A 26,718-nucleotide genomic window follows, 5' to 3' on the forward strand; every position below is an offset into this window, starting at 1 on the left:
AAAATTACCCGTCACACATCTCCGTGCGCCAAAGTATGAAAAATTTATTAGCGAAAATTTTTTTTCTTTTTTGTACACATTCGTTTAATTTTTGAAAATGTATTAAAACACAATAAAACCTGTATAAATTTGGTATCTCCGCGATTGCACCAAACCAAAGAATAAAGTAGGCATGTTACTTGGAGCGAAGAGTGAAAGTAGTAAAAACTGAGCCCACAAGAACGTGACGCACGTGACGTTTTTTTTCAATTTTTCCACATTTGGAATTTTTTTTCAGCTTCGCAGTACACGGCATGTTAAAATAAATAACATCACGGGAAAGTAAAATTTGTTACGCACAAAATAAGCCCTCACACAGGTCTGTACACGTAAAAATGAAAAAGTTATGGATTTTTGAAGTTGGAGAGCGAGAAATCGGCCGAAAAACCCTCCGTCCTTAAGGGGTTAAGGACAATGGATAGTACTTGGGACTGCCCTTGTAAAGATGGGAGCTATTGGGGATTAGGGTGTGCCTTGCTAGGGAATCACACCCTCCCCAGGAAAGAAAGAGGAAGCTCCCTCCCAAGCCCGAAAATTGCAATTTATCTAACTACACATGTATGGGTAAGCAAGACCCGTTATGGGTCTGAGAAAAAATTGACCCTTAGGGTAGGTATTTGACCAAATATACTTACCTTCTTTATGGTGATACCTACCTGTACCTATGTATATGTATATATATTTGTCTTTTGTGCCTTCAATCTGGTACTTGATACACCAGGGATGTTGTGAAGGCGTGTGTTGTATTGTTCTTGGTGTGAGCAAATTTATCGATTTATCGATTTTTTAGAAAGAATTTAATAAAAACGGTATTTTAACTGTTTACCGTAGTACTGCTAAAGGACAATATCTTGGTTTAGGTGCAATGGAGCACAAAACAGGGCTTTCCTAAGTGAGTCTCTTCTTCTAGGCTCTAAAATCACTCATCTCATGCAAAAAGTGACTCTTCTCGGCCTATTTCTATATGACTTTGGCAGTGATTATTTTTATAGATAAACAAGCGAGTGTGAACATAATATGTACATTCATAATTCATAAATTCATAATATATATTTCATTCCCTATCTAAGGAGGTCTTGAAGTTTAGTGCAATGAAAGTTGGTGACAGGTTCCCTTTAAACCGGATTGTGCCGCAGTTCTCTGCACAGTCGACTATTAAGTTAATGGTGTGGAAGAGCTGTCAGCTCCTTTACAGAGAGAGTAACTGATGAAAGTTAATCGCTGAAGTTTTACTGCTTCCTCTTGGGTTTGTGTTTTCCAGGTGTTAGAAACTTTCGATCATTTTTGGTGGTTTTGCATGGCTGAATTTGTTCACTTTCATAAACAAGTTTTCAAAGCCTTCGCACAATGAGCGATCACCAAGTGACGGCGGATGGAGACCGCACAATGATCCGTGAGATGACGGAGGAATCGATCAGTGACATTGCTCCATCTGGGTATTGACAGCTCCCAGTACGACACAAGAGGCATTGTTCGATATGTTATTAACCTCCCATTTATTCTGCTCCCGTATCGGTGCTATTGTCTTTCATCAGACAAGTACAAGACAATCCACAAATCCCCCTGATACATAGATTCTTCTGAATTTACATTAAGCTTCTTATTGTAATCTCTGCTCTGCCGCATGTATCTTATCTGTCAATGGAGTAATTATTGATGTCTTGTAGGAAAGTAAATACCTTCAGCTTCTCTTCTTGAAGATGCGGTTCCTTCTATAATCCTCACAGGAGGACAGCGTGTTCTCTGTAGTGTCTTTGCATAATTGGGCACCTGGGGTCAAGGTATATTCACGTCTCCGTATTATGTACTTTTTAATTAACACTTTGTAAGACCTTTCTAATAGGAGTCATAACAGGCTCTCCAAAGTGTCTATGATAGGAGGGATTATGGACTGAATGTCATCTCTGATTATCATGGATTGGAATATGTGAAGGAGCAATTGATGTTACTTCTGGCTTGGAGCTTGTAGAGTCTGATGCATCCTCTGGAAGAAGTCAGATCAATGTTCCTCTGGTTTTATGAAATGTTTGATGTCATAGACATACTGATCGGTGAGGATGTGGCTCACGAGTCCATCATTGACGAACTGTTAACGTCTTGTGCAAAGTTTTTCAGTTATGGCATATCAGTTGGACAGTGGTCTTCAGCTTGTGGCTTGGCAGCTGAGGCTTAGATTTGTTGCCTTGCATCAGCTTTTTTACCACTAGTTGTAGACTTGACCAACTTGTCCGGCTTTTTTTTGTTTGTTTTAATACAATAAAGTTTTATTATAATAGAGAAAACTCATAAAACTGCCTACAGGTGAGCACCAAATAGTAGGAAACCTGGAAAGAACTGTCTAACGGGGCATAATACCTCGGAATCCCATTGTACCCAAGATTCCTTACAACAAATCACAATCAAGCAAATAAGAAACAATTTCAAAGATTTCTAAAAGAAGAAAAATAATAAAGAAAAGGAAAAGAGGAGAAAGTAATGGGGGCTTGTCCAGCATGGGTGGGTCAGGGACTAAAAGAGAGAGACAAGAGGTTGCACTTCATGAAACCACAGAGATAAGGTTTCAAAAACGTCTCATATCTGTTGTTTAGGATTGAGGTGAGATTCTCATTGACGTTATTCCAATTCAACATTCTGTTGACCTCAGGGAAATCAGGTTTCTTCCATGCAACTTCTATAGTTTGATGGCCAAAGAGCAGGACACTTCAGCAATTCTAGGAAGTAGCAGTACCAAGGACCCTCAGGAAGGTTGTGTCCTATACCAGAGTGAGAGAGGTATTTGGCCACAGACATGGTGCAAGTACATTCCTGGTAGGAACCAAATACTAGCACATCAAAACTTTGAAATAGGTCTCTGGCTTCAGAGTGTTTGTGGGGGGAAATGTTGAGACCTAATCATCTACCCGTTAGTTGATTTAGAACAGCCGCATGAATGTACGCACTGTGGAGTGGACCCAAGGAAATCTGCTAGATAAGAGCCTTGGTGTGAGGGCATCTCGAATGATGTGTGGGTGCTGGGATATACAGTCTTCCTCAAGAAAGGGTGAATAAAAATGAGATGGAGAAGTAGTTATACTCTGAAGAGGGACGCTTAATGCTCTTCATAGAAGATGTTGGGGAAGGAACCTGCATGCTAGTGGAAGAATGTATGAGGAGACTTAGATACAGGAACGCATAGGCTGCAATTGCCCATCGGGACTCACCACACACTACTTGCAGGGAACCACGTAATGTGAAATAAAGTTTAATAAACTAATGACATGATTCAGAATCCTGACATTTTTAAAAATCAGAATATCATAGACCAGTGATGGCGAACCTTTAGCGGCCGAGTGCCCAAACTGTAACCCAAAACCCCCCTTACTTATCGCGAGGTGCCAACCAGAAATTAAAGCAGTAACTTATTGCTCCCTGTTCAACAACTTTCAATCATATTGGCCTCCTGAGGACAGCAACACAGTAGAAAGATGGAAAATTTTCATCATTTTAGCTTCTTCCCAGTGTCCCTCTGAGAATCGTGGGGCCAGCAGGAGGTCCTCCAAAGATAATTCGGTCCTGTCTACTCATTCTCCCTCTTCCTACAGTCCCAAGTAATGAAGTAAGTATCAAAATATGACCGGAAGCAGCGTCTTTTAAGTTGCTTGGAACTGCAGGAAGATTCTTTGAGTCCTGTCTGGTGTGCTGGGGCTGTGGCCCGGGTGCCCACAGAAAGAGCTCTGAGTGCCACCTCTGGCACCCGTGCCATAGGTTCACCACCACTGTCATAGACTATTGAACCTGTTACCAGCTAAAAATCCTGCGGACAGGTTTGCTTTAAAATGATATTAAAAAGTCTTTCATAAAGTGGTTGTTCTTCTCTAAACCTGGATGCACGATGTATGGTGGAAACAGAAATCTATCGCACAAAATCCTATTTGTCCCTATAAAGGGGTGGTATTGACTCCCCCATTGATCAGGTGTAGAAAATCGCTGAAGTCTCTTGTTCCTATGCAGACTGGATTTTCCTGCAAAAAAAACAATATTCGATATTTAGTGCATGAAAACACTTCTGACATGTCCATGTCCGATGGGTTTTGTTGCGGTTCATCGATGTCCTGTACTGATGATTTGACAATGGCGGTATAACAGCTATCACAGTTTTGTATCTCTCAGTATCTTGCTGGAGTTTTGGTTCCCTGAACATGTCAGAGCATGGACAGAGGTGTGACTGACTGCTGAGATTTCTAGTATAAATGTGTTTCCAGTAACTTGATCAATTCTCTAATTTCAGTGAAGCCAGTCATGGCAGCTGTATGTCTTAGTGATTGATGTACAAGTCATTCATTCATTTTCTTTCCCTAATAAATAAAACATCATACTGAATAAATGAATACAGATGGATTCATCCTTAAAGTGGTTTAACCAAGTCTTATCGGCCCTCCACCGAGTGCAATAGAGGGTCTCACTGTCAATAAATTATTGAGCGGCAGGTCGAACAAGCATCCATTCAAAACTAGGGGATTCCCGGGCACAGAATTCCAGGATACTCTTTCCATTGTCTATGAGATTGTCGAGATAACTCTGTTCAGCAACATCTGGAGCTTCCACAGTTGTGGCCATAACCAACTAATGTGGCCATTTTTGCATTAGTTTAGCAGAAGAAGGTGTGGCCTAATTGGAAAGGTGTGGTCTGAATGTGCCACAATCGGGTGCAGAATAAGCCAGCCATTCGGTGTAACTCATCTAAACACACATGAAATGTATTGCCCAACATAAGCCACAATTATAAATTAGTTTTCGCCTTTAGACTGCCAGATCTAGATTTACTTTGTATATTGTACAGAGATATTGGCAGATATATTGGGTATTGTATCCATGTCTTTTTGGCATTGAAAAAAACTTTTTGCATGATGAAAGCTTGATACCATTGACTCCTATTCCCGATGCCAGGGCAAGGGGGTATCAAGACCGGTGTAAAAACATCACCATATTTGATATATTCCCCCCCCCCCCCCCATTAAAAGCAACTAAACACATACAACTAAACTCATACAGACATTGAAAAGGAAGATCTAGAATCTTAGAAATGTACACTTGGAATTAAATGAAAATGAAATTCTGTTCTAAATGTCCAGTTACATAGGTGTCAAAATAAAACTTCAGTGTTCTATTAGAATTATATGTCTACTACTTCCAGTTGACCCAGTACCCAAATGTCAATCTATCAGTTTTTTTGTTCATATTGATGACTTTTCTACTTGTCGTCTCTGATAAGCCACATATTATATTACTGGTTGTATCTCAAAAGTAGATGCTGTTTTACAGACAGTATAATGGGATCTGATTGAAATACTTCTGGCAACGGATACTAGACAATACTAGGAAGCTTAGTCATAAACTATGGCTGAGGATGTGATGATTTTTTTTCTTAGGTTATGTTCTGTCCTTGCTAGTCTGAACACTGCTTTAGTCCTTTCCTGGCTTTCTTTTTTAATTGATTTCCACCATACCAGTCTGTTTCTGTAGATTTGCTCTGACAGTTCAGAATCTTCCTCCGCTCACACTTTTTCTCTGCTGATCTGCCCTGTCTTAATGTCAGGGAACTGGTCCAAACACATTCTGGACCAGGATTTTGACATCTCATAAAAGGTTTACCTGCTATTTCACATGTGTTTTCTATAAGTCTTATTGAGAGCTTTCTGGTGTTTATCTTGACTTCCGTATTTTGAATTATTTGACCCTTTGCTTGTTTTTTGACCATCCGTTTTGTACATTGATTCTGTACTGCATTGTCCTCTTAGTTCTGACCCATATGTGTTGAGTATAGTAATATAATTGTACTGTTCGGTCTTGGTCTCCTCGTTTGCGCAGGTAGGGATCATCGACCAGTTGTCACTTACTGCTTAGGGTTTGCTGGGTAATTAGCTAGAGATAGCTGGTAAGGGGGTTAAGCCTTAGGGTTCAATGTCTTTCCTTCAAGTCCATCCAAACTGTTCCCTCAATGCATTACAGAAACCTAGGAATGGCTCCAGGGTTCAGTAGGCCCCTGGGCAACAGACCCTCAGTGGATCCCTTTGTAGTGAACTCACGTGGTGGTTTTAAGATGATAGAAACTAAAACAGTCCCCTGTTCCCTAAAATTTTCCCTATCATCCCAATAGCTCCCTCATGATAATTTTATACACAAACCACTATAGTCTCATTATATACAGACCCACATGGTTACATTATATACTGAGATTAAGCCGTGTGGGCCCCCCCAGCAGCCCTGGGCCCCGGCAGTTTCCCAGGTTAGCCTGTTGCTGGCTCCGGCCCTGTAGATACCCTTTAATTTTCTATATAAAAACTGAAATAAATGATAACATTTTACAGTAGAAGCAGCTTAGGAGCTGGTAAAGATCTCAGCATGAGGTGGAAATTTGCGATTCACTTTTTTATACATTACTTTAAGCAGAAGAATTTAGACCAAAAAATGTGGAATAAAAAAGGGGAAGATCATCTTTCAGACAATTTTCTATTTAAAATACTGTATTGTGTTATTTACAGCATAATATACAAAGATAAATCCAAGTGTTGGATGTAAATCTTTAAATCCTGTATGTTCATCTAATGAGTTGTCCCTAATACTTCGGCCACCTGTGCTGGCACTAAACCCCTCTGCATTAACATACATGAAATACAAATACTACTCGTGTATAAGCCAAGTTTTCAGCACAAAAAATGTGCTGAAAAACGTCCCCCCCGGCTTATACACGAGTCAATGTACTTAAGTATAAAGAGTAAAAAATACTTAAAAAATAATAAACTTATATACTCTCCCTCCGGTGGCCCCGATGTGCAGCGCTGCTCCCCCGATGTCCGTGCGGCTCCTCTTCTTGCTTCCGCGCCGGTTTTCTTTCTTCTGCTGGGAGCCGCCATGTTTTTCCCCCGGGCGGCGCCTAGTATGACGTCAGCAGCGGCGCGTCATACTAAGCGCCTGCCGGCCGGGGGAGATCGGCTGTATACTACTGGGGGCAGGCTGTATACTACTGGGGGCAAGCTGTATACTACTGAGGGCTGGCTGTGTACTACTGGGGGCAAGCTGTATACTACTGGGGGCAGGCTGTATACTACTGGGGGCAAGCTGTATACTACTGGGGGCTGGCTGTATACTACTGGGGGCTGGCTGTATACTACTGGGGGCAGGCTGGGCTGGCTGTATACTGCTGGAGGCAAGCTGGGCTGGCTGTATACTACAGGGGGATAACTGGCTATATACTACAGGGGGCTGGTTGGATATATAATGGGGGGGTCTGTGACCAATGCATTTCCCACCCTCGGCTTATACTCAAGTCAATAGGTTTTCCCAGTTTTTGGTGGTAAAATTACGGGTCTCGGCTTATACTCGGTTCAGCTTATACTCCAGTATATACGGTATACAGTAAATATTAATGGTTTGTTCCTATGTGATTGGATGGTCCACCAGAATGGACATATGGCAGAATGAGATATAACACAAGGTAGTGAGAAGAATATTAATAATCTAGCTGATTAAAGCAGTGTCTTAGGAATATATCGTATAACTGTATAACCTGTATAAATCCCGAGAACATATTACTTCAATAAAATTCATAGCGCAATGTTAATCACAGATCGGTACGTATAAAATGAATCTTTCCCAGGCTGTCCTCCAGATTATAAAAGCAATAAAGCTGTAACAATCAGGACACCAACATTATATTTCAATTATCAGTATTATACAGGGATCATATAACCTGGGGCTTATGGATAGGACTGAAGACACACTACATTATTTATAATCCATCTATTGTATGAAGAGCTTCAAAAGAAACGGTAGAAGTGGTACAAATAGTAACATAACAAAGATTACTGTAAGGGATAAAAATAGAATAATAATATTTTTTTTTAACCTCATGCTACACAGAGAAAGTGATATGGAAATGGCCTTGAGGATATTAGTGTAGACCAACTGAGCTGTAAGCAACCGGTGGCAGGAAACTGCTTCCATGGCACGTGAGGTCACGTTGAGGTTGGTTTACCTTTCTCGGGATCAACTGTAGATAGAATTGTGAGGTTTTCTATAATACTGAGTTATTCTGCTATTTTTCTTGACTATATTCATGTGCATTACAATACCACACCCTACCGAAGCATAAAAGAGGTTGAACCAATTTTTATTGTTATCTAGGATAGGACAGTGATGGCGAACCTATTAGAGAAAGGGTGCCCAAGCTATAACCAAAATCTACTTATTTACCGCAAAGTGCCAACATTGCATTTTAAGAAGTAGATTATTGATACTTGTTCTTCAACATCTATCAATCATATCGGCCCCCCTAAGGCCACCAGTTGAAAAAAGGAGGGCACATTCAGACTATCATTGTAGCTTCTCACCAGGGTCTCTCTGTACAGGTAGAATGGTGGGTCCAGTAGGAGGACCTCCAAAGATAATGCAGTTGTATCTACACCTTCTCACTTTTCCCATAGTTCCAAACAGCCAATGAAGTGTCGCTTTCAAATAGCACTGAGACCAGCATCTCTTAAGTGGCCATAGGTTCACCCCCACTGGGATAGGAGATAACAACCTGATTTCTAGGGGTCTGCTGGGTCCCTCAACGTTCAAAAGTATTGGGGTGTTGTTTTCACTGCATGATATATACTTACTGTGTGTGCATATAAATTGTATACACTGTATATGTGTGTACATGATATGTATATACTGTATGTGTGTATAAATCTGTACTTATTAAGTTAGTATGTGGTTTGTGTATAACTGTACATACTGTATATATGAGAGCATACATGTGTGTGAGTGTATACATGTGTGTGAGTGTATACATGGATACATGTGTGTGTATGAGTTTAGAACAATATGAGTGTGTATATAAGTTTATAAATGTGCATGATTTTATGAAGTGTGTTCAAATATTTATAGTTATTTAATCTTTCCTAGTTACACCCCTGCTATCTCATAACAATCTTTTAAATTGTTGTTGTTGGACATTTGCTTCAAATCCATGAATAAGTTATTTCTTTTGATAAAATAATAATGTTTCTGTGATGATAATTCTGCGTCTATTTCGCTGCCAATGTAGTAGCTGCACACTTTGGCCCAGGTACTTAAAAGACCAAATGGCACATGGAAGCTGGGGAACTCAAATACAATTATTCCATTGGGGCCCAAGAGCTTCAAAGTCCTGGTTCTGCTGCTCTCATAGATGGTATTTTATTATAATTGAGCAGTTGAAGTGATTATTGAAGTATAAACACAACCGTCACATCAAACCTTGCTTCAAAATACTAGAAGTCCTATGGGAGATGGAGAACAGAGGCAAAACACATCCATGTTTAAGAGCCCTGAACCCAAGGAGAGATGGCGTGTACATGTGTAATTGGCATGCTGGCAGAGTGGGACATGATGACTTAGTATGCCTTGCAGCATAGATTTAGCTTAAGCTCATGTTTTAGGTCTACTGTTACCAGGGTTTTTTGGACAAAATGGGGCCCTGAGCAAAACAAAAAGTGGGGCCAAAAATTAAAACTATTTTTTGAACAGTCACATTCAGTAAGATCTCTCCCTTTAGCCCTGCGCAATAATAATACTTTGTAGTTTACAAACAGTAGTAAGGTAAGGCTATCTGTAATATGGGGCTATTGGAAAATTATATAGGAAATGATAGGTAAATTCATGCATGTGGCCCCTTTAGGACAGGGGGCCCTTGGCAAATGCCCAGTTTGCCGTCCCCTAAAGCTGGCCCTGACTATTACTACCCTGTAGATCTTCTTCATTATAGCCTACACTACAGATATTTACACATTGTAACAAACCAAAAGTGCTAATAATAAACACTAATGTGCTATAAGAAGACATTATTTCCTTCATACTACTTTACCCATGTAGTTTTATGTACCATAACACTCTAAGAACCTTTGATTGGTGGGTTGAATAATTAGATTCTATAAAGATTGCTCATCTCTTCTGATACCTATATTTGGGAAATACCTGTATTCCCAATGAAATAACAATTATAAAATTAAAACCTTTTGTACAAAAAAAATCTTTATGGACCTGTGCATAAGGGTTCCTTATTGACCTGTATGAGATCTATCTACAAAAAAAAAACAAAGTTATCAATATTTTAGCTGAGAAAACCTTTTTGCCAGTTTAAATTTATAATTTTTCCTATGTTCATGGTAAAAACTCCTCCAGGGTAAGATCCTTTACCCAATTAAAGATTGATGTCTTGTGATCCAGATCAAACCTCATTAAAGTGCAACCTGTAACCATGTGCCATAGATTTATACTGTATCCATGCTCCTCTAAATCTTGTAAATGTTGGACAGTAGTGGACTGGATAAATATAGGCCATGTAAATTGCTGTCATGGTTACAATTCATTTAGCAAACAATATGTCCTTTTCCATAATCTGTCTTACAATAAAGGCAATAAATTATAGAAAAAACAATAAATTGTGTGTGATTTTGGTCTTATTTAGAAGGAGATGATACATAATTATTTGTTGAATTACAGCAGTTTTGCAGCTCAGACTTGTGATGAGTGGAGAGGTTTGGGTTCAACTTACCGCTCCGCCAGTAACCCCCCTCGATTGTGCCACTTCCTTTATGATTATCAATCTAAGATGAAGTCGCTCCATGATGATCCCTTGAAAATGGTAGTGAGCACATGGCGGTGGCTGTGCCAACATTGATCTGGGGTGTTACCGGTGGGGTTCAGCATTTGGGTCTTCTTCTGGTACTCAAAGGGTTCCATTCATACCAATATATCAAAGCTCAGGGATCCATGCTCCAAATCCGTTGAGGGTAACAGGTTTGATGACGAATGGGGAATAATTAATATTCATTATGTTATTGTCCATGCCATTTAACCTGCTGGAGATGACTTGGATCCACAGATTTGCTCAAGATTTGGGAACAGAGTTTAAAGGATTTCCAGTATTTACCCTATAATCTCAATTGCTCCAATCAATCTCCAGATCACTAACATTCGGGGTAATCGGCATTAGAAACAACTTACGGGCGTTTAATAATTGAAATCAGGACATGGTAGCAACTCAAGCAGTAAGGGCAGTAACAACGTGTAAGATGGAGATGACTCTTCCAAGTCTTGACAATAGCTGAAAGATGGAGGATCTTCCAAAAATAACAAAATTGTAACACCAGGGTTAGAGAACACATTTTTCTTTGCAATCATCAGTAGAGCAAGGCTTACTAAAGAATGAAAGGCTTACTAAAGAATGAAAGGCCTACTAAGGTGTTGAGACCTCCTCTTTAAATTAACCTTAGAGGTACCATAATACATGTTTAGTATTGAGTGTGAAAGGGACGTTGTGTATAATGGATCCGTTTATCCTAATCTAATCAGCTTATTGTCTACAGAATGAATTATTAACAATAAGTTTATAATGAATCAAATGTTATAAAAGGTCATTCCCCATTTCATCTCCTCGTAAAGTTCACATTCCTTTTATCTCTTTGTTTAGGTTTGACATAATGGCCAGCTCATTTATCTGGGGTACATAATTATCAAGGTCCTCTGGCTGTGCCAGTCAGGTCCCGGACACTTTACAGTGAAGAAGCTTCCACAAAGAATCTTCAAAGTTTCCAACAACATAAATAGTACATGAAAGGCTTTAAGGAATTGTCCAGTTATAAATAAAAGCATGTAACCATGGACTCACTAGGACAAGGATTTGACATAGAGATAAAGCTGGGATAGGAGTTATAGGGATTTTAAATTCTGAACAATTTATCCCTGCAAGGAAGTTTGTTTAGCTACAGGGGATGCTCAAGTGACTGCAATGAAGTAGTCAGGAAGAGATTCTAAATACACAAATATGTAGCCAAATAGAACAAAATTGAGGCAGCCAAGATTCAGTTGTTGGCCGAGATCATGCAGGGGTTAAGATGGAAAGTAGATGGCTAGGAAGCAAACTGGACCCATAATGATTTTTTTTTTTTTTTATCAAACTCTAATATGTGATTCCCTTCAAACAGAATATTGCCCTTATTGGGTTTATTACCTTTTTCTTTCCAGAGTTATGACATTTTCTTTAGAGATGGGGGCTGGGTGCACACCAACAGCTGTATACAGGACAAGGCATGGAAGGAAGTCATAATAACATCTCATCCTGTACCATAGCTTAAGAAAGTAAAGAAGTTGATTTTGCAACCCCTTTGTTGAAGATTATTTGGTGTGCTCCAGACCTCCATCTGTACTGTCACTTAGGTCAGAGAACCTTTCATGTGGCAGAACATATCTATATGTATTCACTAAAGTTGTGCCTAATGTTTAGTACAACCATGTATGGTGAGCAATAGTATTATTCAACACTCCATTGATTTATGTAATAGTGCCATTGCCCTATGAGCACTTAACCCTCTTTGCTACTTGTCAGAAATATCCCTCAGCAGCAGAGGAGCTGGCAGAGACTAACCTCTTCCTGTCTTTATACTAATCTGAGTTTATAATATCTGCCCATAGTTCTCATGATACGTTGTGTTCTCTCATGAAGGAAGTTAGCAGCAAATTCAATAAGTTTTGTATACATAAGTCTACTGAGCTTCAGATTTTATCACATGGATAAGCATTGAGCATGTAGTAGAATAATCACAATTACTTGCAAATTGCTGGTAATTGTGATTATTTCTCTCTTTGTATCATCTCCATGCAAGTGGGTGTGGGGGGCTATGGAGGGGGAGTGGTCAGCTGCAGAGGCGTGGTGAGGAGCCTCCTGATGTATGTCGGGTTGGGAGGGGGATTTATTATATGCCACGAGATTATATATTCCCCCCAATGAATGAACTGTCAGTGGATATTTTGGGGTTTTACTGTAAAGCAAAGGACACTAATATGTTTTAAATAAATTCACTCTTAAAAATCCCAAAAGGCACAATATAAATATTGGCAACTATGATTGAAATTTTATTGTGAACCAGATTTAGATTGTTCTTTTTGTGTTCTGTAACTTTTTGCATCTTTCTAACGAGAACAATCAGACATATAGAACCTCATCGGGATCTCCGTACATGCAGAGCGGCCTTCATCTTGTAATATGTGCACAATTACCAGCTCTGCATCTTACGCCTCCGTAGTCTCACTTCTTTGCCAGTCTATCTACAGGGATCATTAATCTTTCAGAACCCTCTAGAGATCTGAGCCTCACTTCCAGGAGTCACTGGTTTTCAATTAGTCATGGAACAGTTCTGGTATCTTATCAATAAATTGCTTGTCTACATAGGCCGGCACAGGCACGCCCAGGGGTGCAGAGAGACGTGTAACATCATGTACTACATGGTATCTCTTATACGTTTCATATTAATGACTAGATAATTTTCTGTGGGATAACACTCTCCGCTGAGATCTCCTCCTTCTAAATGGATATGTTAAAATATATATAAAATTAAGACTAACTACAAAGCTCCCATCGCCTTTCTTCAAACCTTAGGATTTCTGCCAAATTCAAGGCCACGGTGGCCTTGAGATCGGAGACTGCGGTTGACTAGAGATTAACCCTGTAGTATGTATGGAATAATGTATAGCTAACTGCTAAGTAAAGTAGCCCCCTGGCCAAGAAGGAGGCCTAAAAGAGGTTTGCTCTGACTGGAAAAGACACGTAAGAATCTGTAAAAAATCCTTGGGGGTAGGGATTGGATGAAAAAAAAAAGTATAATTCCACCATTTGGCTCAAGGCTTTGGTTTTTGGGCTTGCATCAAGCATGGGGTGGGGATGGGGGTCACAAGAACTGCTTTATCAATGGACAAAACAGGAGCAACGTCCCCTGGTAAAGGGAATTTCTATCCCATGATCCGAAAAAGGCCGCACATTGGCCAAATCAGGTTTGTGAACTTCTGGAACTTCTAGCTGGATGCAGGCCTGAAAACTGGAAGTACCGGAGCAACGCCAGAACTTGTTTTTTTCACCCTGGCTCCTTAGGTATTTTCGTGATTCCTGGAAAACCTTTATACTGGCTCATTTACACAACTATGAGCTGTTTCGGCCAGGTGGAAGTGAGACGCTAAGCTCCGCTAGGCCACCCCGCTCAGTCATGGTGCAGTGAAACACAGCAGCCTCACCGCACTGTGACTATGCATAATAGAAGTAATTGCGGCTGGGAGCTAGGAACAACTTCTGTCGCGAGCCCACGGCTGCCATATGAGGTAATTAGCATGACACCTAAGGTCCCTCTTTAACAGCAGTGGAACAATACAATGAAGTAGGCTGAGTATAGTTTTTCGCTTTTGGGTCATCTCCCAGAAACTTTTGCACCCCTAACTATTTGAACTCATAGTCAATGAGACCCTGTACTGTTAAACTAGGGTCATTATTTTCCCTCACTTTAAGACCACTTTCCATAAAAAAGGGCCAGCTTCAATCTAATATTACAGATATCAGAGTAATTAACAGAAAATGACCTGTAGTAACTAAATATTTTAACTTATAAGGGTTTTCAGGTTTTTTTTATATTGATGGTATACAACATGGGCGGAACTTGAGGGGGTGCATCAGGTGCGGACACAACTGGGCCCAGGAGGCTTAGGAAGCCCTTAAACTGTCACTTTCCCATATGAGAAGACTATTACTACAATCTATACATTACAGTCAGGGGCCTGGCAGGAGCATAACTAGGAGAGCTTGGGCCACATAGCAGATTTCTGCATTGGGCCCCCCTTCCCCTGGTGTTGCTGCTGTACTGTTGCCATCAGACGGGAGAGAAGGGACATCCCCACAGGCACCACTGTTGTTGAGCCCCTGGGACCTGTCACAGACTTTGCACTGAGACCCATCAGCTTCAAGTTACGCCACTGGTGTACAGTGAAATTAGGATAGTCCTTCAATATCATATCTATAGGTTATCACCATCATCTATAGGTCCAACAAGCATTGCAACCTCTTCAATACCAGGGCTAGTGTTGTTTATTTGTGTTTGGGAATGTAATACCAGGCACAGCCACTACAGGAGGGACGGTGTTGGACCAGATAATAAAGAGTCTGCATTGTCTCACCAAAGACTTCAACCCCATGCAACAGCATCTAGTTAGAAGCCTTTAGAGAATCCTGGTAGAGTCTTCCACTCATCGCTGCCGGAGCATTGACTGTATCTACAGTACATTCAGCTTTCATTGTATGTGGATGATTCAATTGCTCGACTTGGTTAGCTTGTTGTCAATTGCTTATCTTGTTGTCATGTTGTCGCCCACCAAAAGATGATTTAAGGCGTCATGCAGGTGTGATCACATAGCTGGTATTTCCTATAACTGGCTTTAGAGACTTATTAGATGTATCTTTATCATTCATTTTTTTAGTATATCATGCAGGGTGTCCTTCCTGACAATTCAGATTTAATACTCCTAATAATCCAGACTATGTGATAATCCATCAGGATTACATGTAATGTCATTGCACTATAATGTGTGCCCTGCCAGCCCGGATCACACAGCGTTAATTATACTATTAGCTTTGGAATAAGTAATGAGGCATAGAATAGACATAACCGGCCTCCTGGAGCAACGTGCTCATCCTAAAAGTTTCCAGGCGACGTTCCTGATCAGAATTGGGAGTGTGCGGGGATGGAGTTGTGAACCAGAGAATCCAGCAACACCTTCCCCGAGTAGAAGAAGCTGCAAGTAATGATGTCAAAGCAGAGAGCTGCTGGTGGTCCACCTCAGCCTCACGAGGAGACTCACTCCTAACACCATCACACACTGGGAAGCATGAAATGCGGAGCTGCTGCACATTGTGATTCAGTCAGAGGCAGGAAAAAGGCTGCGTCCCCTCTCCTCTTCCATGAATGCCGCTCTCTATTCTAACCCCATCAGCTGTAAAGTTTGAAACAGGAATGATTTGTCAATTCCAAGGATGATATCGGCAGAGTGGGAGTCAGAGGGACTACAGACGGTGGGGATTGTAATGATCATCTGCGCTTCTCTGAAGCTTCTGCATTTATTGGGGCTCATTGACTTCTCAGAAGGTAAAGTCCCCATCACAACGACATCTTTATCTTCATCATCATCGCTACTATTTCTTTTCTTCTTTATGATCTTCTTCGTTAGTTCTTCTTCATCCTCTTCTTCATCTTCCTCATCATGAGCTTCTTCTTTCCCTTTCTTTACTTCAAAATCTTTATAATCTTTTGGATCTTTTATTTTTATTATTTAATCCTCTTTGATCTTCATTTTTATCCTCATCATTATCATATTATTATTCTTCATCATCATCTTTGCCTTCTTTTTCTACTATGCCTTACTCCTACTTAACTTCTTCATAATCTTTGTCATCTTCTTAATTATCTTCTACTTCTCCTTCATCATTGTCATCCTGATTCTTCAATTCCTCCCTCGTCCTTAACTTTGTCATAATCTTTATCATTGTCTTCTTCATCATCTTCTTTTTCTCCATCTTCTTCTCTGTCATCATCAACTTCTTCTATCCCTTAACTTCTCCATAATCTTTACCATCTTCTCCTTTATTATTTTCTTTGTCTTATTCTACTTCATCATCACCTTCTTCTTCATCTCTTCCCTTTCTCCTTTTCATTCCCTCATTTTGCAAGTTCTATAGTTTTGTCTGGTATATAATGACTTCACTGTTGGTAAAACAAGTGCCAGGCAGTCTGGCAACCAATGCCAAGTAGAAAATAATTGCTAATGTTAATTGAGACATGGAGACATGTATTTAATTACAAAAGTCTTGTATGTTGACTTTGTTAATTAGTTTATCATTATGCAAACTGCATGCATGTTTGGAGTCTTGCATAGTGCTGGTGGATAATGGATTGTTTAACAGCTTCAGCTCTGCTACAACCCTGGTATAGACATCAATCCAGATGCCCTCAGTTGCAATATGTTCAGCACAGATTTATTTCAATGCAGCAGAACTGAGTTTGTCGTTTTGGTACTGATACCGCAAGACAATGACCCACAATTGAAACTAGTGCAACATACTTAATGTACAGTTTGCCTGTGGAGTGTGCAGAGTGCCCTAGATTCATCAAAACTGACGCACATTATTCATGAATCTGGCGCGCATTGGTCATGAATCTGCAGACTGCTCTGCAGAATGCACAATTTTTTTTGGTCCACTTTGTTCATGCTGCAGAACTATGGCACAGACAGAATTGTTGTTTCATGTCAGACCGAATTGTGTCACAAACTCTGACTAAGCAGTAACTCGCCCCTTTAAAGGGGTTATCCAAGTTTTAAAAATTACTGAAGGCCGGGCTGGGCTATTTAAAAATAATATACATGTACTTACCTCCTCCTGTGCCACTGATGTCCGGCGCCGATGCTTGTTTACAGGGGCACAGAAGCCGCGCACAGGGAGCTTCCGGTCCGGGATGTGGCCGGCTCTTCCCATCCGTCCCTATCTCTCAGCGTTGTAAGCGCTGGGAGATGGTGTCGGATGGGAGCTTCCGGACGGCCCTGCGTACAAACCGGCGCACAGAGGAGACGGACCGTGGCGCGGGACATCAGCGGCGCCGGAAGAGGTAAGTACATGTTTATTATTTTTAAATAGCCCTCCCTAGCCTGGCCCTCTTAATTTTTAAGACCCTGATAACCCCTATAAGTTCACATTTTTGTCACAGCGCGGCCGCGACACAAAACTGGTGCAGACACTTGATAAATACATGTACTAGCAGTTTGCATGTTCTTTTCAGTCCAAAGTCAGACAGAAAACTGGAACAAATGCTTTATTAAATGTGCGACGGTATGCTTACCTGTATAGATGAAGATGAGCTGAATTTGTTGTGCATCTTGAAAACTTGGGTATCGGTATATATGACAAACAATAAACCCATCTGCAAAATGTATATGTAGCACACAATTATATCATTGTGCTCAGTGCACAGACAAGTTCAGTACTGCTACATCTGTATTAATATCCAAGTGGATGTGCCAACTCGTTTGCAACCAGAGACTCATGATCAACTCAGCTCTGCTACATCTCCATGTGTCTATGTACAGACAGTTTTCCTTGCTGCACATCTGGACTGACAGCAAGTAGTAGACTTCTCCATAAATCCTGGCGTTGTGCAGCTTTAAGCATACAGTGCGCCTTGTAATTTCCAGATAAGTACACTCAGATTTCTCTGCTTGATAAAAAAAAAGCGTCTTATTAATTTTTTTTTCCAGAAATAGAACATTTTGCACCTTCTTAGCTGATAGCAGCTGTCACCTCATATTACAGATCGCATTAAGATTTTAATTGCAAACCTTTTCTTTGATGTTTCGATTACGAGAAGTAAATATTTATGTCTCGTAGTAAAAGTAGAAAGGAAGAACACGACGCATTGTGTAAAGGGAGGATAAATATTTAATGATGTTTCCATGTAATAAATTGACATGTGAGTTTACGCTGTAGCTGGTTACTTGCACAGGCAGAAAACTTTTCATGGTATGACTGCTAACCCCCTGCAGGGGAGGCGAGATTCACACCACGTGCTTGTATCCTGCTTTACTTTTTGGTAACAGACAATTTAGACAAGAGGCACTGACACAAAGCTGATGCAGATTTTTTTTGCTACAATACAGTCAATAGTAACATAGCAACCTGTTCCGTTCTCTTTTAAAGGTTCTCGACCTTTCTCTCCTACTCTCCTACAATCTGTCCAAATAGACGGAAACTAATGTAACAAGATCTGCAAAGTAAGGGTTTATTACCGTTGTGCTTATTTATGCTGAGTTTTATACATATATACCACTCAATTCTCTATCGAGAGGTAGGTGTGTACGATCTTATTCCAGTATCTACTCTATGTAGATAGGATACAATTAGAGTAAAGAAGTGTTAGACTCACTGGGACCCAGGGAGGAGATATCGAGTTGCTCAGGTACTTCCATTCTTCAGCACAATCAAGTAGATGCCAAAATAGAAGAAATTGGGGCACATTTACTAAGGTGCTTGAGACTGTTTTCAGGCAGACTTTGCATGTTTTTGTGAGCAAACTGCTTGCACAGGTATTTAAGAAGTGTCCATGTGTCGCGGCTACACTATTCTAAACCCAACACAAATGTTGTCACTGAAATGGGCATTTTGGGGCACAGTTGGACCGAGCGCCAAATCAACATCAACAGAATTGTGTCGCACGCACCATGTTATAGGTGCACAAAAAAAAAGTTGGTACACTCTGTCAGGGATTTATGAAGAACAGGCGCCACAAATCCTGAATCTGGTGCCGCCTGCACACTACACAGGTAAACTGCACATAGTACAGACTGCACTGTTCTTAGTAGATGTGCCCCATTGTACTTATCCTGTGACAACTCATTGTTCTCACTTTCCTCCGGTACTTCTACTCTTTAACAGCTATGTCTGGCCAAGAGTGCTACAGGTTCCGTTACATTAAAGTTATATTACTCCCTTAGGCCAATTAGTGTCCTCTTTAAATCAGGGAACATACGAGGAAGTCACCTCCAGTAGTCTGAGGAGCTCCCCAATTGGCCAAAGTGATACCAGTGACACTCAAGCACTTCCGGCCAGATGGAGGTGCTAAAGACTGGAACTGATGGAGGGATACGGGAACAGGAGCCACAAAAAGGATAGTGCTTTTTTATTTTGTCACCCCTGCCCTGGCCCAACAGGGTATTTCAACCCCTTTAAAGATGACTTTCATAACTTCCACCAAACCAAATTCTGTGTCCTTTCATTGGAGGCACTCCACCAATACTTGGGGGGCTTGGATTTTATTTCTCTCTAGCTCCCACAATTCCAGAGCATTCAGTTCGTTGCACTTATTGTTGGCACCCGATATGCTAATTGCACTAGTCAAGTGGGTGGTCCCAAGACTGAGAAGAGTATTACATTCTAATAGCAATGACTTCTCAAACTACGCTCTTTGATTGCAATTACACAGCTAAGCCACAAAACAGAGAATGGAGCTGTTCTTATACTTCCATTCTCTATATTTACTCCAGTAGTGTAGGCAGCAAGAATCAGTCAATCTGTGGGGGTTTGGATTGTCACATCAGTCATCCATATAAATACAGTGGAAAACCCCTTGAAAGGAAATTTGGATACTGACCGACATCTGGATCGTGGAGAATCTTTTGATTCTCTAGTTCTGCTAATGGTGATAAAATCATGTGATGATTTCTGTCAAAATTGCATGAAGGCGCACATGAGTATAACATATTGTTAGACATGTACACTTTAAAACATAAATGTGGGTAATATTAATACTGTGTAAAAAGTGCCCCCAAACTCTGGTAGCAAACTTTTCGATTACTGTAGAAGAACCCCCCAGGCACGAATAACACAACATGTTCTCCACGTCAGATGAGAATAATATTCGGCGTTCTCAGTAGGTGTGGTGCTTCAAGCCGCCTTTTCCTCGCAGATTAATAATGTCCTAATAATGAAAGATTTTTCTCTGTGATATGAAAGGCGCCGCACAGATAAGAATATTGTCTCCTGCTATTTATACTCAGGTCCTCACCCGTCATGTAATATTAAAGAGCGCAGGCTTTGTTACTTACTATGCACCAGGCATCTTCTTGTTTTTGGACATTTTTATATAACGCCCTTAGGCTCTCAGACGCTCTTGTTTGTCATGTGTTCAACCCGTCCCTTTGTGGATTAACACTGTAGTAAAATACATTCAAGGTAAAGGGAATCACCTCAGTATGAAACATGTTGCTGTATGGTCCGGACCTGAGATGTGGGTTCGTTTACCAGTGTTGGACTAGGGTACCAGAGACCCAACACTGAACCCCAGAGAACCAGCAGAAGGCCTAATTTGGAGGCCAGTAGGGTCTATAGGGGGGATGATGTACAGTACAGTGGGCCCCATAATGATTTTATCTGGCGGTCCCAAGGAGCTCTAGTCTGAAGCTGCAGTCAAGAGAAATATATATGGGATAGGTCTATCTGAAGAACTGAGATTGGGCTTTTGACCCCAGGAAAACAGCACAGGTGAGAAATTGGTGTATTCAGGCAGTCCCCGGGTTACATACAAGATAGGTTCTGTAGGTTTTTTCCTAAGTTGAGTTTGTATGTAAGTCAGAACCGTATACTTTATTATTGTAATTCCAGTCAAAATTTTTTTGGTCTCTGTGACAATTGGATTCTAAAAATGTTGGGTTGTCATAAGAACCAGGATTAGTAATAAATCTTTATTACAGACACCAGTGATAACTGTTATAGCTGTTTATTATAGCCTAGGACTAAAGTACAGTAAATTACCAACATCCAAAGGTCCGTCTGTAACTAGGGGTCATATGTAAGTCAGGTGTTCTTAAGTAGGGGACCACCTGTATTCACATTTGGCAGACATTTTTTCAACCAATCAATGAATTTCATGGACAACCACACGCATTTCTGCCTTTGCCTTTTATATGAATTGGAAAGTCGAGAAAAAATTTAGTTATCATATGTTATTCTTAGGGTAAACCTATTCATTGTATAATATTATAGATCATCCATAGGAAAGAAATGAACGAATGCACGGATGGGTGAGATTTATTAGAAGTCATAAACTAGAAGGTAACTCTTCTAGTTGCTCATCGCAACCAATCAGAGCTTAGCTTTCATTCTATAAAATGCTGTGGGAAAATGAAATCTGAGCTCCTATTGGTTGCCATGAGCAAATAGAAGAGTTTTGCTCTCTGACACTTCTAATGTATATGCAGATATAGATTAATTTTCAAGTTCCCTAGAACAAATCTGTCCATTGCATAAAATGACTGTATAGTAGGTGTAAATCCATCCCTACTGTCTGACTGTTCTACTCCCGAGAACCTATAGGTGGAAAAGCTGTGGATTTGTTTTCTCTAGTGAGGGAGGCACCAAAGGTTGTGAATCTGTGAGACATTAGGAATCAGGGTCGTGTGATGCTACACTTGGTGGAGCTGTAGGTAGACGGGATGTAGTAGCATTACACCGGATGGTAACACTTGCATGTACACGTGAAGAGGACGTCGTTCAACATGGCCGAGATGTCATCCTTCATATGGATTTGGGTAACCTAATTAAAGAGGAGGACTGTCAGTAACACCTGGGGACTTATTTAATTAACTTAATCTTTATGTCTAATATTGGGAGCCACGTACGTCTATTACCAGGGCTAAATAGGGATTGCTTCCTGAGCAGCTACCCATCAATACGGAGGCTGCCCTCTCATCGCCAATCATGTCTCCATTCCCTGGGGGTAAACAGAATGCAGATGGTGAATGTGTCATCGATGGAAAGATTCTCAATTATCAGGATGCTCTTTGGGAGAAATGTTAATTGGCCATAGGAAAATGTGACCACCCTGTAGTCCTGTCAATAGAAACTGTCTCCATAGGATTTGCAGATAGTCTCTATTTTTACCAATGAAACAATATATACATCATGCCATCATGGTTGACATACCTTGCATCTATTTGCTGTAGGATGAGAACATTTTTGGAACTGGGATTAAGGACCACATCACATTAAGGCTTTTGCAGTATTTTCCTAAATTTCAAATAAGTGTGCAGAAAATTTGGTAATAGTTTTCTATCCCTAGGATAGATCATTAGTATTGAATTGGTTAGTGTTGGGGTACCTGGATCCCAAACCAACTTACTCTGGTGCTCTTTATAGAACCATTGGGAGTTATATATCACGCGCCGGCCCACTCACAATGGCTGCACCCACCCCTGGCTGGACACGCCCCCTTCACACCCCTCCACGCCACCCCCCCTGCCGTGGACGTGGCGGTAAGGGCAAATTAATCGCTTACGTGGCACAGAAGCCCTGATAAATACCCCCCATTGTCTCTTATATAAACTAGATGGACTTCTCTACTTTCAGCCCCACCCAGTGTATCATTTCCAACTCAAGAGATAACCAATCAAGATGCGTTTTTTAGAACATTAGCAAATTTTTGAAAAGCTTCGGTCCAATTCGAATCTGTCCGAACTGATGTTGCTCCAATTATCCTCTAAATTGCAGAATATCCCCCTATTCCTCTAAAAGATTTTTTTTTTTTTAGAAAAAGGTTTTATCTTGTTTCGATGATTTTTTACATACTTTTTTATTTTCCCTATCCTATCCTTACAATATTTGCTAGCTGCCATTTTGAAACATTTGTCCAAAGAGAAGCACAAAAGATTTGGATTTGAGCCTTAAAAATGTCAAATTGACACCCCCTTTAGTGGGAGCCAGTCATAGAGGTAACAGAATAGTATCAGTACAGTAATGTTGTATTCCTCCCAGTATTGTCACTAAAGGTCATCAGGCATTGCGGTGCACTGTACATTATATGACATACATTAGTTGGTTTGATTCTTGGTGGAATGTCAGCTTAAGACATTTGTGACAATATTTATAACATCCTTTGCAGTTTGGTTGTGATATTCCATCTTGTTCCTATACAAGATTAATATGACACCAAAGTGGTTTTCCTGTATAATAGGTTGGGATGGGTTGTATGAAGAATAGTTCTGCTAAATGATTTTTTTGAGGAATTTATAGATCCCTTGTGACATCACATGACCAGGGATATAACGGGCCTTGCACCTGTGTGACATCATATGACCAGGGATATAACTAGCCATGCACCTGTGTGACATCACATGACCAGGGATATAGTGAACCGTGCGCCATTGTGACATCACATGACCAGGCATATAATGAGCCGTGCACCTGTGTAACATATGGCCAGGGATATAATGAGCCATGCACATGTGTGACATCATATGACCAGGGATATAATGAACCGTGCTCCATTGTGACATCACATGACCAGGGATATAATGAGCAGCACACCTGTGTGACATCACATGACCAGGGACCAGAGTATGTCCACAGGAACTAACCAATGGGGCTTCCTGTTGAATGACAGCAGGCAGAGAAAACAGTGAGGAATTGAGACAGAAAGTATATTGGAAAATTGTATTAAAGGGTTATTATCATTTCAGCAAATTAATGTTAAAGTTTTTATGATAAAAAGTTATACAATTTTCCAATATACTTTCTGTATCAATTTTTCACTGTTTTCTAGATCTCTGCTTGCTGTCATTCTGTAGAAAGATTCTATATTTACTGCCAGTGGACAGAAATCTGACCATGGTCACACAGGTGCACAGATGGTTAGTATCACAGAGAGTAATCAGAGCTGTGTGATATATGAGACTTGCACCTGTGTGACCATGGTCAGATTTCTATCAACAGGCAGTAAATATAGAATCTTTCTATAAAATCACAGCAAGCAAAGATCTAGAAAACAGTGAGAAATTAATACAGAAAGTATATTGGAAAGTTGTATAACTTTTTATAATACAAATAATAACATTAATTTGCTGAAATGGAAATACCTCTTTAAGTTTTATTACACAAACTTTATCAATAATTTGCTGAAAGTTGAGAATACAATTATATTACCTATTAAAAATTTGAATTATCCAGACTCCTGGAGCAAATAAGTAAATAGTTTTGGCTTTTGCAGCAGCCGCCTGACACTATGATGCCATTCAGATTGCTGTCTGCTCATAGTTCCCATCTAAGTTAATGTCCCGGTTTGAGCACTGTCTCTATATTGATTAAACTATACACTGAAGATACATTTTAGCGGCGGTCCTGCAGGCTGGGTAACTGGATTTTATAATCTTTAAGTTTTGAAGAGGGAATAAATCTTGTGACTAACAAGCAAACAATCCAGCTAACTACATGCACACATCCCAGCGGTGCTGATCAGGCAAAGTTGTACAATTAATGACCAATAAAGTTTTAGTTTGCAAAGAGGGAATAGTTTTAAATATGAATGTAGGAAGTGTCTCACAATCTCTCACCCCTAGATTTCCAATGTTAAATATGCTTTCTGGCAATAAACTCTACCCTCACCTGGACGTCAGTGTTGACCTTGATCTTCTATGAATCATTGTTGGCCCTGATGTATCCCTCTAGAATGCTTATTTAGCTCTTACTTTTCTGTGTCTACCTTCTTGTTCTCACTCCTAGTTTCTCTACCTGCACAAAAGCGTGTGATATATCGGACTCATGTGTCATTGATGTGTGAGGTCCACTCACGCGCCAATGAAAAAATAAGAAGACCGTCTAAGCCAGCATCACAGGCAGGAATAGGTCCGGATCAATAGTTTGCAGCTCAGGTGTCAGAACTCGCTAATTGCTGTCAATGGGATCAGATTTCAGGCTTCTGTGATTGAACACCACCCCCTGAGCTGCCTGTGATTGACAGCTCCCTTTTAGGATCTTTCCTAAGGAAAAGCTGGGTGTATTTTTGAACTCGTTTTGTGTTCAGCTGTGGCTTGAGTGATGGACGGCTGAACCAGTCAGTGCTGGGGGCAATGTCCATTACTTCCTCCTTGTTTTTGCTATTGCTATCTTTGATATTCTGTGTATCCGACTTCAGCTCTGTTTAATCGACCATTCTATTGCTTTTCGATTCTGTAACTTTGCCATCATCTTGGCTCTGATCCAGTTTTGTCCGACTCCGCTTGTCTGTCTGTATCTGTTGTTTGTCCCTCAGTGTTGTGTGTCTTCCGGAGTGACCCTGCTTTCCCTTTCTCAGACTTGTTTGGTTTTGGCTTTCTGATTTCCTGCTACCTGTCCACCATCCAGCAGCTACCACACAAAGTAAGTTTTCCCTGTCAACTTAAGGGTTTTTCAGGGTCTGTAAGTTAGGTTCAAGATAAAGGGTTCCCCGTTAGAGCGACAGAAGCAGAAAAACTCCTTCAACATTATGTATACGAAATGTAATATCTACCATATATACTCGAGTATAAGCCTAGTTTTTCAGCACAAAAAAATGTGCTGAAAACCCAAACTCAGCTTATACTCGAGTAAAGAAAAATATATCAAAACTCACCTTTCCAGCTTCCCCCGCTGCTGGCTATATACTGGGGCAGGGGACTGGATATATACTGGAGCAAGGGAGCTGGCTATATACTGGGGCAGGGAGCTGGCTATACACTAGGGGATATTAGCTGGCAGGCTATATACTGGGGGGCAGGTGCTGGCTATATACTATGGTTCAGGGTCTGGCAGGCTATATAATGTGGAGGCAGTGACCAATGCATTGCCCACCCACAGCTTATACTCGAGTCAATAGGTTTTCCCATGTTTTTGTGGTAAAATTAGGGGCCTCGGCTTATACTTGGTCGGCTTATACTCGAGTATATACGGTATATCAATGTCCGCATATAATCTGCTGTTTTGATACCTTTTGTAAAAACTTGACATAATTTGTGTCCACTAATCCAGTAGGTAATTCGACAGCATATAGTATGGCCTTAGAGTTACTAAACCTTGTTCTGGGAGCCCTTTTCTTAGCACTATTCATGGGGTGAGGTGTGATTTTTTTATTTTGTTTCATAATTAATATTCTGCCACTACATCCATTCTGACACTTCTCAGGTCCTGACAGTTTTAATGCAAAGAGTTCAAGAGAAGACCTGTCATCATCAAGCATAGTAAATAAGATTAGAAAAAGACATCCGTCTATCAAGTCTGATCTATTAATTCTACATTATACATGGGTGATCCAGAGGAAGGCAGAAAACCCTGCAAGGCTGATGCCAACTGGCCCAAAGTAGGAAGAAATTCCTTACCGACCCCTAATATGGAGGTCAGAATAACTCCCTGGATCAACAGAAACTTCTTACAAAAGTTTTACTCTCATAAGTTGCGCTAATATGCTCTTAAGGGTGTTAACAGAGCCCTTCTTGGCTGCAGATTCACAGGCTGTTACACTGTATCAACCT

The 26,718-nt window shown here is 40.5% G+C and overlaps 1 protein-coding gene across 6 annotated transcripts in view; it reads left to right on the forward strand.

The window, feature by feature from the left end:
* KCNIP4 (potassium voltage-gated channel interacting protein 4) overlaps nucleotides 1-26,718 on the forward strand; it is a 384,363-nt gene that overhangs the window by 238,440 nt on the left and 119,205 nt on the right. Inside the window, exon 1 of one of the 6 annotated variants that reach the window (XM_072126014.1) lies at nucleotides 15,373-16,004. The exons of the other annotated variants lie outside the window; for them this stretch is intronic. Within the exon in view, the coding sequence (XP_071982115.1) occupies nucleotides 15,893-16,004 (112 nt within the window). The 5' untranslated portion in view covers nucleotides 15,373-15,892. Of the gene's footprint in view, nucleotides 1-15,372; nucleotides 16,005-26,718 lie in introns of those variants that run through there. 6 annotated transcript variants of the gene reach the window in all.

The sequence above is a fragment of the Engystomops pustulosus genome, chromosome 1, assembly GCF_040894005.1.
Source record: "Engystomops pustulosus chromosome 1, aEngPut4.maternal, whole genome shotgun sequence".
Taxonomy (NCBI): domain Eukaryota; kingdom Metazoa; phylum Chordata; class Amphibia; order Anura; family Leptodactylidae; genus Engystomops; species Engystomops pustulosus.